The following is a 12777-nucleotide window of genomic DNA, read 5'->3' as shown; positions in this document are numbered from 1 at the left end:
AAAAGAAAAATTATAAGATCTTCTGATAGATGGAAAAATACATTTAACAAAATGTAATTACAGGGGAACTGGAACTTCCTCAATTTAGTAAAAGACATGTATAAAAACACTATAGTAAAACAACAACAACAACAACAACAACAACACTATAGGTGCCATCATACTTAATGGTGAAAGACCAGAAGACTACCAACAAGGCAAGAATGTCCACTCTCACTGCTTCTATTTAACATTGTAGTAGAGGTTCTAGCCAGTGCAATAAGGCAAGAGATGGAAATAAAAGGCATAATTTGGGTTTTTTTTTAAAGATCTTATTTATTTATTCATGAGAGACACACAGAGAGAGAGACAAAGGCAGAAGGAGAAGCAGGCTCCATAAGTGGAGCCCGATGTGGGACTCAATCCCAGGACCCTGGGATCACGCCCTGAGCCAAAGGCAGATGCTTAACCACTGAACCACCCAGGCATCCCTAAATGGCATAATTTGAAAAGGAAGAAGAAAAACTGTCTTTATTCACAAAGACATATTTATATGGATAGAATATTGTAAGGAATCTACAAAAAGCTAATTCAACTAATAAATGAAGTATCAAGGTGGCAGGCTACAAGATCAACACACACAAAGAATCTATTGTATCTCTATGTAATAGTATCAAATTGGAAAATATAATTTTAAAAACACCCCTTGTGATTGCATCAAAAAATATAAAATATTTAGAGATAAGCAACAAACATATGGGCAAGACCTATTCACAGAAAACCAAGAAACATCATTAAGAGAAATTAAAGACCTTAAACAATGACAGTTATACCACAATCATGAATTCAAAGATATGATATTGTTAAGATGGTAATTCTTCCCAAACTGATTTGTAGATCCAATGCAATTCCAATTAAAATCCTAGCAGACTTGTCTATAGAGACAAGTTAATTCTAAAATGTACATGGAAGGACAAAAAAAAATTTTTTTTAAAGAAAAAGATGTATATGAAAGAGCAAAGAAAGTAGAATAGCCAAACATCTGGGGAGGGGGTAAAATTGGAAAAACCACGCTGATTTTTAAGACTACAATTTTTAAGCCACAGAAATTAAGACAGTGTGGAATCGGTGTCAGAATAAACATACAGGTCATTGTAGCAGAGTACAGAACTCAGACCTGCAGAGAAATGGTGAACTGATTTTCAAGATGCAAGGTATTGGACTGGCTAAGTCAGTAGAGCATGCAACTCTTGATCTCAGGGTTTTGAGTTTGAGCCCCAAGTTGGGTGTAGACATTATAAATAAATAATTTTTTTTTAAAAATGAACCTTGGCCTTTACCTTGTACAGCACATAAAAACTAACTTCAAATAGATCACATAACTAATTATAAAAGCTTAAACTGTAAAACTTATAGAGAAAACATAGAAAATCTTTCTGGGGATCCCTGGGTGGCGCAGCGGTTTGGTGCCTGCCTTTGGCCCAGGGTGCGATCCTGGAGACCCGGGATCGAATCCCACGTCGGGCTCCCAGTGCCTGGAGCCTGCTTCTCCCTCTGCCTATGTCTCTGCCTCTCTCTCTCTCTCTCTGTGACTATCATAAATAAATAAAAATTAAAAAAATAAAATAAAATAAAAATCTTTCTTAAAAAAAAAAAATCTTTCTGATCTTGGAGTAAGCAGATTTCTCAGCACACAAAAAGCACAATCATATATATATACATACACACACACACATTTAAACATAATATAATATATATATTTTATAATACATATAAATTGGACTTCATCAAAATTTTAAAATTCTGCTCTTTCAAAGTTATCATTAAGAAAACAAAAATGCAAACCACAGATGGGGATAAAATATTTACAATGCAAATATCTCATAAAGTTTTTATCCAGAATAGAGAAAAAATTCTTACAGTTCAACAATTAGTTAACCCAAATAAAAAAATCAGCAAAATATTTGAACAGGTACGTCCCAAAATATATACAAATGTCAAGCATATGAAAAATGTTTAACATCAGCATATGCATATTATGCATATTAGAACAAGGAGATATACTACCCATCCACCAACGTGGTTAAAATGAAAAACAATGACAATATCAAGCATTGACAAGGATACGGAGCAACTGAATACTTTTAAAAATACACTGCTTGTCAGAATGAAAAATGGCACAAATACTTTGGAAAAGTTTCACAGTTTCCCCTAAAGTTACACACATACAACTTACCACAAAACTCAACAATCCCTGGACACCTGGGTGGCTCAGCAGCTGAGCTCCTGCCTTCATCTCAGGGTGTGATCCTGGGGTCCAGCGATGGAGTCCCACATCGGACTCCCCATGGGGAGCCTGCTTTTCCCTCTGCCTATGTCTCTGCCTCTCTGTGTCTCTGTGTCTCCCATGAATAAATAAATAAAATCCTTGAAAAAAAAAAAAAAGACTCAACAATCGTTATCTCCAGGTATTTCACCAACAGAAATGAAAACACATATCCACACACAGACCTGCGACATATGCATATAGCAGCTTTATTCATAAGAAACCAAAACTTAGATGTTCAACAACCTAGATGTCCATCAACACACATGAATAGCTATAAATTGTAGTTTAACCATACAACAGAATAATACTCAGCAATAAAAAATAAAACATATTGCTGATATACACAACGAGTCTTGTCAAGATGACTCTTGACATGGATGGATTTCTGAAGCATTATGCTGAGCTAAACTTTAGTGTCAGACACTGAGTAAATACTGTGATTTATTTGAAATTCTAGAAAAGTCAAATCTAATTTTTAATCACATAAAGTCATCAGTAGTTGAACAGTGCTGGTTGTTGGGGTGGAGGGGAACTCATTGCAAATGGGCATTACAGACTTTTTTGCACGATGGAAATATTCTACATCTTGATAGAAATGGTGATTGTGTGGTTGTTCACATTTGTTAAAACTCCTCAAACTGTAAATTTATAATACAGGGTGCATTTTATTATATGTAAATTACACTCTTAAGAAAGTTGACAAAGTGGGAAGAAAATATGATTCATTTTACAGTCATTCCTTCTAATTAAATCTAGAGTTAATACTGTGATCTTCCACATTCAGGGTATCCTTTTGGATACTCTGAACAAATGTTTACATATTGTCTTGTAATTGACATTATCCATTTCCAATAGAATTTCCATGACTTACAAAACTAGAAAAAAATTCCCAATTTGTTTTTTTAATTTATCTCATGCTTACTTTGAAATATAATTTTCACTATTTTTGTTGGAGTTTGAGGAAATCAAGAAATAATACTTCCTGTACCCTCCTAACTTCTGAGCCAGTTGAGAGACCAAGCCAGACTAATGGACATTCAGTATCTCAGATTTATTGCTGAAGGGTCTAGGTTAAAGAATGTAATTTAGGCTTGTACCAATAATGGCCACCTAATATCTAACCCAAAATTAGACAGATCTGCTCACCAAGGAATGGGCAGTCCTCCTCTACAGGATTCCTTGCTTAATGGATGTGTAAAGAAACACCTAGCAAGAAAGCCATCTCTACCCTGTCTTCCCAACAAAATGTCAACATTTCTCAACCTGTTTTCTACCTTGACAAACACAGCAGGTTCACATACAACACATGTTAAGGCACAATTCATGGTACACCAGTCATAGGGCTACCCTTCCCTTGCATTCAAGTGGGCATATTTAATTGCAAGTGACTAAAGTGACACACTTCATTTTAATTTATTCTGGTAATGAATCAATCACTTACAAATTTCTGGATTTTATTAGTGTTTTAAAAAAACCCAAACGCTTACTTGCCCAATCCTAAAATGTCATCAGTTACAAAGTATACACCATTGGCTTAATAAAAATCTCTCTGGAAAAAAATATATTTAATATACCAGTTGATTTTAAGATAGTTATAGAACTGGTTCTTGTGTCAACTCACAACTCATGTAGATACACGTTATGTCATGAAATCAAAGCTCAGAGTGGCTGGTCCAGAGTCAATTTAGAAAGGCTACTGGCTCACAAAGTCTGAAATTTAAAAAAAAAAATTTTTTTTTTTGAGAAAATTTTCTTACTGCTGGGAAAGGCAGTGAAACAAGCTTTTGACATCATTACATAAAGCATAATTTTCAAACTGAAGTTATGGTGGTCAGTTATAATCATGGCAACTCTAGCTTTCTCTGGTAAAACTTCTTTTCTTCACTATAGTTTTATCATATCAATTTAAAGCTCCTTATGCTAAGACTGCTACCATAAATTCTGTACCTAGGCCCCAACTGCAGTAGATCTGGGTTCTGTGATCTATACCTTGCATGACTTCAATGTTTGTGCAGTATTTGTTAGCACATTTAAGATAAATACTCTATAATCTAAAAACCTACTGTCTAGAGAATAATATATGGATTCTCAAATTATCAGGCATGATCTGGATGTGTGGTGTTCTGACTAGTGAGTGTTTATGCCATACAATTTTCAAATAAGAATAACACAAATTATATTCAATATAGTGTTTAATGTTATTTCAGAAGGTATATTAAACATCTTTAATTATATCACTATCATATTCAACTATTTTTCTTTCAGATTCAGGAGTATTTGGTATTATAGTTAACAAGCTTACCAAATGTCTGTGTAGCAGTATCCACATCCTTATAAAATGATATATGTATTTTTCTCTCCATGCATAGAAGAGTGTTAGCTGAGCATCTTCTGGGGCATGTATAAATGAGGTGCCTTCCTTCTTCATAGTTCATTTTTCCTTTTTCCCCTCCATTTTATGTCTTCCTCCTTATGTCTTACATCTGAACAAGAAAGAGACTAATCTGGCCTACCAATATCAATACAGCATAAATACTGTGTTCCTTAGTAGAATCTAGTGGTTACATGCCCTCCATCCTGGGTCTTGCCTCTTTTAGAGTTGAGGCATAGACTTTATGACAAAAATGACTCCAACTGATAACCATTGTCCTATAATATCAAAAGTAGTGACTCCTCACTTTCAGATAAAGATTAGAAAGTTTTCCTACCTTCTTAAAATCAGGAGAAACTGAGGTTAAATATCTCTAAACTAAAGTTCTTCATAGAAATAGCTAACATTTACTGAGTACATCCTATGCAAGATATCATATAAGGTGCTTTACATATTTTATTCTCACATAACAAAGAAATTAAATCAATCTAATTTTTCAAAAGCTAACAATACAAAGAGGCAAATCTTTAAAATGCAGGAAAAAAAATTTATTCACAAATTACATGATAAACAAAAACCCAATACTCGAAACAACATACTAAAGAGTGAATGCTCACTTCTGTAAATGCCAAAGTATCTACTTTGGGAGAATATTCTTTATTAAACAAAATAAAATGTAATGAGCATTTGTTTTTTAGATTACTTTAAAACCAATCTTTCTAACCAGAGCTAACTTTCTGATGTAAGTTTGGGGAAAAATACAATACTCTGGGGAAAAAAGAGGTAAACATTCCACTACAGGAAAAATTGTTTAAATCATCTCAGAAGGTAGGGGATGGGCTAAATGGGTGGGTGATACGTCTAAGGAGGGCACTTGTTATGATGAGCACTGGATGTTGTATGTAAGTGATGAACTGCTGAATTCTACTCCTGAAACCAGTACTACACTGCATGTCAACTAACTAGAATTTAAGTAAAAATTTAAAAAGGAAAAAAAGATCATCTCAGAAAAATGTAGCACATTACTCACATGCTCCAACAGGTTAAGGTAAGATTCCTTAAAATAGCTTACTTTCATTTCTAGCAAGGATAAAATTAATCTTCCAGCAATAATAGCTTCCTGAGTGTCAGAAGTAACAGTACCCAGTAGTCTATATAATTGTACTACAATATATGTAGTATAAAAATAATTCACATTAGTAATGACAGTTTTGATTTGTGAATATGACTGTGGCTTTCAATGACATATTTCTTTATATATACCCTTGTCTACTCATGGGATTTCACCATAAGTCATGTTTTAGGTTCTATGTATTGTGCCTAAGTTATGCACTCCCTGGCGCTCATTAACATCCCTACTTTCTTATTTTTAGAAAGGTATAATCTAGCTATTTAAAATTGTAATTGTAATTTAATTGAGTAGTTCCCAAAAAGTTATCTAGAAAAGGACTTCCAAGCGGAAAGTTATAAGCAAAAGATAAGTTATTTTCAGAGTTTCTAAGATTTTAAAAATAAGGAGAAAATACTGCTTTTGACTGGGACAATGCAGCAGTACAATTTGTTATGACACATCTATAAGAGCCATTCGTTTTTTAAAAATGCACATCTCAAACATGACTCACTTGTGGTAAGGAACACTATCTACTTTAACAACTAAGAAAATAAAACTGTCATTCTGACATTTATCAGTATTTCACACATCTAATACTGAAGGGGGCAACTATCACTGTCATAATAATTTTAAAGTCAAAAAATACACAGAATTAAGAGAAACTTCAGAAAATGTTTAGAATGTACACATGCATGCATTTTCAGCCAAACTTTCAAAGATTCCACATGTAACCAAATGACAATTTTGAAACAAAATGAATCTCAAAAATATTCAAGCTTTGTGGCAGACTTACTCTAATGCAACCAGAAAAACAGAAGGGTGAATAGTAAGAGGAGTATATTTCTAAGCAGGGAAAGAAATCACCGACTTCCTTTATCATGAAACAAAAGTCAGAGTCAACATTTTAATAACACTGGCCATCAAGTTATTCACTACTAGAGAATTCACTTTTCAAGCTGTGTCTTCAAAATGCATCCACTTATATTTTTGGATTAAATTACGTTTATGAATCAAAAGCCACTGGACTCAGAACTCTAATCTTAAGAGGTTGAAATCCTAAATTATCAAAGCATAGTCCAAACACTATACAGTAAATCTATCTTTTAGTTTTTATATGTCTCAGCTGCAAAACTCATTTTACAAACAGGAGTTTTGCTCGGTTTCTCCACAGTAAACAAACATTTCTATGCCTAAAATTTTAAGTGGCAATCAGAAAGACAGACTCAAAGGATTCCTGCTACTTCATCGGGCTTTGATAAAAACAGAGCCATCTGGTGGGGTAGCACCATCTTCCTTTTCAGTGACCGTCTCTACAGTCCCAGAAGCTGACACAATAACCATTGTTTTATTTGCTGGAACTGTCTTCTGTTTCTCAGCAATTGCCGCACAAACAGCAACAATCTCATCACTTTCAAAGTCATAGTCAGGAATCGACTTGGGTGAGAAATGTGTTCCTTCTGATGACGCTTCACACTTTTTAATCTTCTGTGCTACCTTCTGCTGCTCCTGTAGTGTTCTTGCCCAAGAAAGGTCTTCTTTCCATATTTCAGGGTTCATTGGATAGATGTGAAGGGCAACCTGAAAACTTCGAATTGCCTAGGGGAGATTAAAAAAAAATCAGTTTTTTTTATTTGTTTTGTTTTTTTAAAAAAAATGAGTGGATTGATATAATCCACAATATCTATCTACCTTCTTAAAAAATATATACATATATTTGTATATATTTTTTAAAACATAATGTTTCTAAGGATAGAAATTAGGGCTGGGCCCTAAACACTGGATGATGATTAAGATGAAAAAAAAAGAAGTTAAAAAAGTGTGAAAGAAAGTGCCTGACAAATTGCTGCTGAGGACTCCAAATCCATTGAAGTACAGGTAACACTATTATAGTTCAAGATAAGGCAAGTGCATTGTTCTGCTTCTGCAGACCAGCAGACATAAGAGTCTAGAGATTTCTTGGTTAAACCACGATCAGGAAGGTACCAAGAATGCCCACCTTTGAAGACAAGAGCTTAGATCCAAATAACGCTAACATGTATTGACTGTCACAAGAAATAAGAAAGGACATTAAAGAATGATAAAAGGGTCAATTCACACCAGGAAGATGTAACCATTATGTGTCTCTCATGAATTAATGAATAAAATCTAAATAAATAAATATTTTTATTATTTTATAAATAATATCTATTTATTTATTTATTTATCATCATTACTCTCCCATATTCTACTTTCTTCCTTCCTCTACATAACCTATTAGTGGTTTTGTCTCCATGAGATACTGGTATCACTTTATAATGTGGGAAATTTAATGCTGCAAGAAATTAACCTAAAAATTGCTTTCTTTATATTTGAATGTTTACCAAATGCCATTTTAAAAAAATTTTCAGGGCAGCCCCGGTGGTGCAGCAGTTTAGGGCTGCCTGCAGCCCAGGGCATGATCCTGGGGACCCTGGATCAAGTCCTGTGTTGGCTCCCTGCATGGAGCCTGCTTCTCTCTCTGCCTGTGTCTCTGCCTCTCTCTCTCTGTCTCTATGAATGAATGAATGAATGAATGAATAAATAAATAAATCTTAAAAAAAAAAGAAAAAGAAAATCTTTATTATTTTTAAAAAAATAAAATAAAAAAATAAAAATAAAAAAAATAAAAAAATTTTCATAGGCAGCCCAGGTGGCTCAGAGGTTTAGTGCCACCTTCAGCCCAGGACCTGATCCTAGAGACCCAGGATCGAGTCCCACGTCAGGCTCCCTGCATGGAGCCTGCTTCTCCCTCTGCCTGTGTCTCTGCCTCTCTCATTTTCTCTCTCTCTCATTCTGTCTCTCATTAATAAATAAATAAATAAATAAATAAAATCTTTAAAAAAATTTTCATGATGTCTAATGACGAAAAAATTCTTTTTAAAAAATATTTTATTTCTCTATTTTGAGGGGGAAGGGTCAGAGGGAGGGATTCTCAAGCAGCCATCCCACTGAGCATGAAGCCCCACATGGGGCTCAATCTCACAACCCATAAGATCATGACCTAAGCCGAAACCAGGAGTCAGATGCTTAACTGACTGAGCCACCTCGGGGTGCCTTCTTTCAGGCACCCCCTGAAAAAAATATTCTGCCTCTAATATAATTGATGTTTACAATAGAAAAGGATGTTCAGTAATAACTTTATTCTGTGTTTATGGCTTAATACCTTTAAGAGGTAATTTGCTATTTACTTTTTGCATAGGTGTAGTTCAGCTAATCAAAACAGGTCAGAATAAAATTTCACCATTATAATAATCTGACTTCTTTACCAGGACTATCTCTCCTAATCCAAGCTGAGCACGTCCCAAAGTCTGCCAAGACTCCCATGAATGTGGATTTCTCTGGACAGCCATTTCAGCTGCATGTACTGCTGGGAACATTTCATGAAGAGACATGAGGACCTAGAGCCAAATAAAAGAAACAAAACCTGTCAGCAATATTCATAAATTAGTGAACTACTAATGAATAACCGTATGCAAACTTTTTCATTTAAAAAAATTTTTAGTCTGGTAAATATAGTAGTTCAGTGGTTTTGATCCCCTTCTCTGCCATTCAGGATCAGGAATGAATATATATTCTTCTTATTTCTAAAATAACTATGAAAATATAAATTATTCCCTTTTCAGTTATTGAATTCTGTTGTCCATCTGGTTAAAAAGGTGGTCATGATCTTGCTATGGTGGCTCAGAGACATTAGAATTCTTAATTCCGCTTCTGATTATTCTATTTACAATGTGGTTTTCAGGGGACCCCAGGTCTTAATGTTAAACGAGGTAAATTTAAATTTGTTCAACCACCCATCCTATGAACATCTTCATGGTACAGAAATCATTTAAACACTCCCTAGGCCTCCCCACAACTGGGTTTTTCAAACCATACAAAGCAGAAAAATAAGGAGTTCCAGAACTTTCTACTTCAGTCTATGGGAAAGGACTAGATTTTATCTATCATCTTTAAAACCATTCACATTTCACAAGATTTGTAACACAACTATCATTATCAGGTTACAAATTAAACTATTTATTTCAAACTATTTCATTTTAGTTCACCAGAAATACTGCCTTTAACATATACATAGTCAAGACTGAAAACTAAAGACTTAACCAGATGAAGGTCCTCAGAGCACTTCATTCAATGAACATAATTTACTTGCGGTTTTCTTGGTTAAATTAAAATCAAAGCTGATAAAGAATGTGCCTTATGTTTGAGATCATCATCTGAAATTATCTGTAAGGTGTGCAGATCAAGGCTGAATTGCAATTATTGTCTGCCAAAAATATATTTGATACTCTGTTAAAGATTTGAAAGTCTTTTGGATAACTTTAATTCAAGTGCTCAGGGACTTTCTTTATAGACTTTCCCACAAAATATTAGACATGTATTTTTTAAATTCAAATGTTATTTTTAAACTATTAATAAATTGAGTCTATTCTGACCTTTTGCCAAGGAGTAGGTCATTTTCAGAGAGATACCATCATTCAGAGTCCAATCCATCCTCATTCTAAAGAAACAAAGCTATTGCTCAGTCCACTACCATTTATTTCCAAGGAAAGCAAACATATTTATTTAAGAAATCACCAGTGACTTCCTCAAAGATAGTCATCTGTTCATATCTTACCATAGGTTGAAATAAGTTAACATCATTGTGAAAATAAATGACTTTCTAATTTCATGCAAAAGACAGAGTCATAAATGATACGGCAATAATATGTTATCACCCAGGGCCATCAATAATAATACGGTAACATATTTGGAAAGGAAATGTTGAAAAAATTTGAAAAAAGACATACTTGAGAATTATAATGGAAAGAAATGCTATTTTGGCTTATTACTGCTCACCAAACACATGAACACAATATAGTGAGATTTCATAAGGAAAGTGAAATTCTTCATAATCATTACCTGTGACTTCATCTCATACAGGGTAGCATCATCTGGGGTTAACTGCAGCGCTTCATCCCATTTTTGAATTGCCTCTCGATATCTGTGGTTAAGTCACATTAGTATCATATTTTCAGTAAGTCCTTGAGAGTACATGACCAAATTTTAAAATTAAGTACTAAGGAATAATTGTAGATCAAAAAATAACTCTATTCAAGAACTAATGACAATAATAATGTTACAAAAGCAAGAAAAATGAGATAAAGGGAAAGGACAGCAAAAGAGAAAAAGACAAATGCAAATAAAAGAGATCCTAGAAATCTTTTTCCAATAACGCCTGAGTGGCTCAGCAGTTGAGCATCTGCCTTTGGCTCAGGGTGTGATCCTGGGGTCCGGGATCAAGTCCTGCATCGGGCTCCTTGTAGGGAGCCTGCTTCTCCATCTGCCTGTGTCTGCCTCTCTCCTCTCTCTCCCTCTGTGTCTCTCATGAATAAATAAATAAAATCTTTAAAAATTAAAAAAAAAGAAAGAAATCTTTCTCCGATTTTATATTCTGAGCTGAGAAATCACCACCAAAATTTCCCTTTTCATCAACTTCAATGTCTGCAAATGTCACACACGTTAGATGTAGTGCAAAGGACTTTGTCGAAGAATTTACAATCCAGTTGCAATCCTGGGCTCCACTGAAGCAATCCAGCTGACACAGAACACTAAAAAGCTGCCTGGTAATTGTGTAAAGACTTTTCAGTTTTGGGGCAACTGGGTGGCTTGGTTGAGTGTCTGACTCTTGATTTTGGCTCAGGTCATGATCTCAGGGTCGTAGGACTGAGCCCTGCATTAGGCTCCATGCTCAGTGAGGAGTCTGCTTAAGATTCTCTCCTCCTTTGCCCCTTCCCTGCACCACCCCCAGCTCATACTTTCTCTCCCTCTAAAATAAATAAATAAATAAATAAATCTTGAAAAAAATAAAAATATTCTTCAGTTTTAAGTTTTCTCATATGTAAATTCCATGAGCTCAGGCACTGACTTTTCATCACTATTCACACATGGTACTTATAAAAAATGGGTCAAATGAATGAAAAACAGTTTAGAGATGATTTCCACTACCACTTTTATTTTTTTTTAAGATTTATTTATTTATTCATGAGAGACACAGAGGGAGAGAGAGGCAGAGACACAGGCAGAGGGAGAAGCAGGCTCCCCACAGCGAGCCCGAAGCGGGACTTGATCCTGGATCCCGGGATCACGACCTGAGCGGAAGGCAGCTGCCCAACCGCTGAGCCATCCAAGCATCCCTACATTACCACCTTTTCACTGACGTCTTCCTAGTTAGGTTTTTCTTATAAAAGCTCCAGAGTCAACTAACATCCCCACAAAGTTGTGACACAGGTACCTCAAACTCATTCTGCCTAAAACTGATCTTAGCATATTACATGCCAAATCTGCAGAAGCACTGAAACACTTTCTTTTTAAAATAAAATTAAGGAAGGACTAAGTCCTACATGTTGTCCAAAGCGGTCATTTTCACAGGATCCTTCACAAGTGGTTAACTCATGTGTACTCAAATATTTCTAGAAAGTTCTATTTACCAAAATGTTTTCCATTATAATGAGTTGAAATTTTCTATTCTGTATCTTTCCCCTAATGCTACTAATTCTGCTTTCTAGAACTAAACAGAAAACATATAATCTACTAGTTTTATTTTTATTTATTTATTTTTTAAAGATTTTATTTATTTATTCACGAGAGACAAAGAGAGGGAGGCAGAGACACAGGCCGAGGGAGAAGCAGGCTCCATGCAGGGAGCCTGATGTGGGACTCGATCCCGGGTCTCCAGGATCACACCCTGGGTCGAAGTTGGCGCCAAACTGCTGAGCCACTGGGGCTGTCCAATCTACTAGTTTTAATTCTTGGCTACACCAGAATAATCTAAGGAGTTCTAGAAGGGAAGAAATATACAACACAACACACATAACACACACAGCTGGTCCCTGCCTCAGCTCATCCAAAACAGATATTCTCAGAAGAGGGCTTAGGCATCTATATTTTTTGAACCAGGTAATGTTAACATAATAAACACCAAGGTCGTGA

At 35.0% G+C, this 12777-nt stretch overlaps 1 protein-coding gene across 5 annotated transcripts in view; it reads right to left on the bottom strand.

Annotated features, from left to right (window-relative positions):
* Positions 1-2491: 2491 nt before the first annotated feature.
* Positions 2492-12777, bottom strand: part of TTC33 (tetratricopeptide repeat domain 33) — a 36435-nt gene continuing 26149 nt past the window's right edge. For all 5 annotated transcript variants that reach the window (XM_077896136.1, XM_077896135.1, XM_077896138.1 and 2 more), the window contains exons 3-5: positions 10708-10789; positions 9075-9206; positions 2492-7386 (exon numbers count right to left, since the gene is read on the bottom strand). In XM_077896136.1, the coding sequence (XP_077752262.1) occupies positions 7033-7386; positions 9075-9206; positions 10708-10789 (568 nt within the window). In that variant the 3' untranslated portion in view covers positions 2492-7032. The remainder of the gene's footprint in view (positions 7387-9074; positions 9207-10707; positions 10790-12777) is intronic.

This window comes from Canis aureus, chromosome 4, assembly GCF_053574225.1.
Source record: "Canis aureus isolate CA01 chromosome 4, VMU_Caureus_v.1.0, whole genome shotgun sequence".
Classification (NCBI taxonomy): domain Eukaryota; kingdom Metazoa; phylum Chordata; class Mammalia; order Carnivora; family Canidae; genus Canis; species Canis aureus.
Note: the sequence above shows the minus strand (reverse complement) of the source record. Positions and strands in the feature narration are given on the sequence as shown.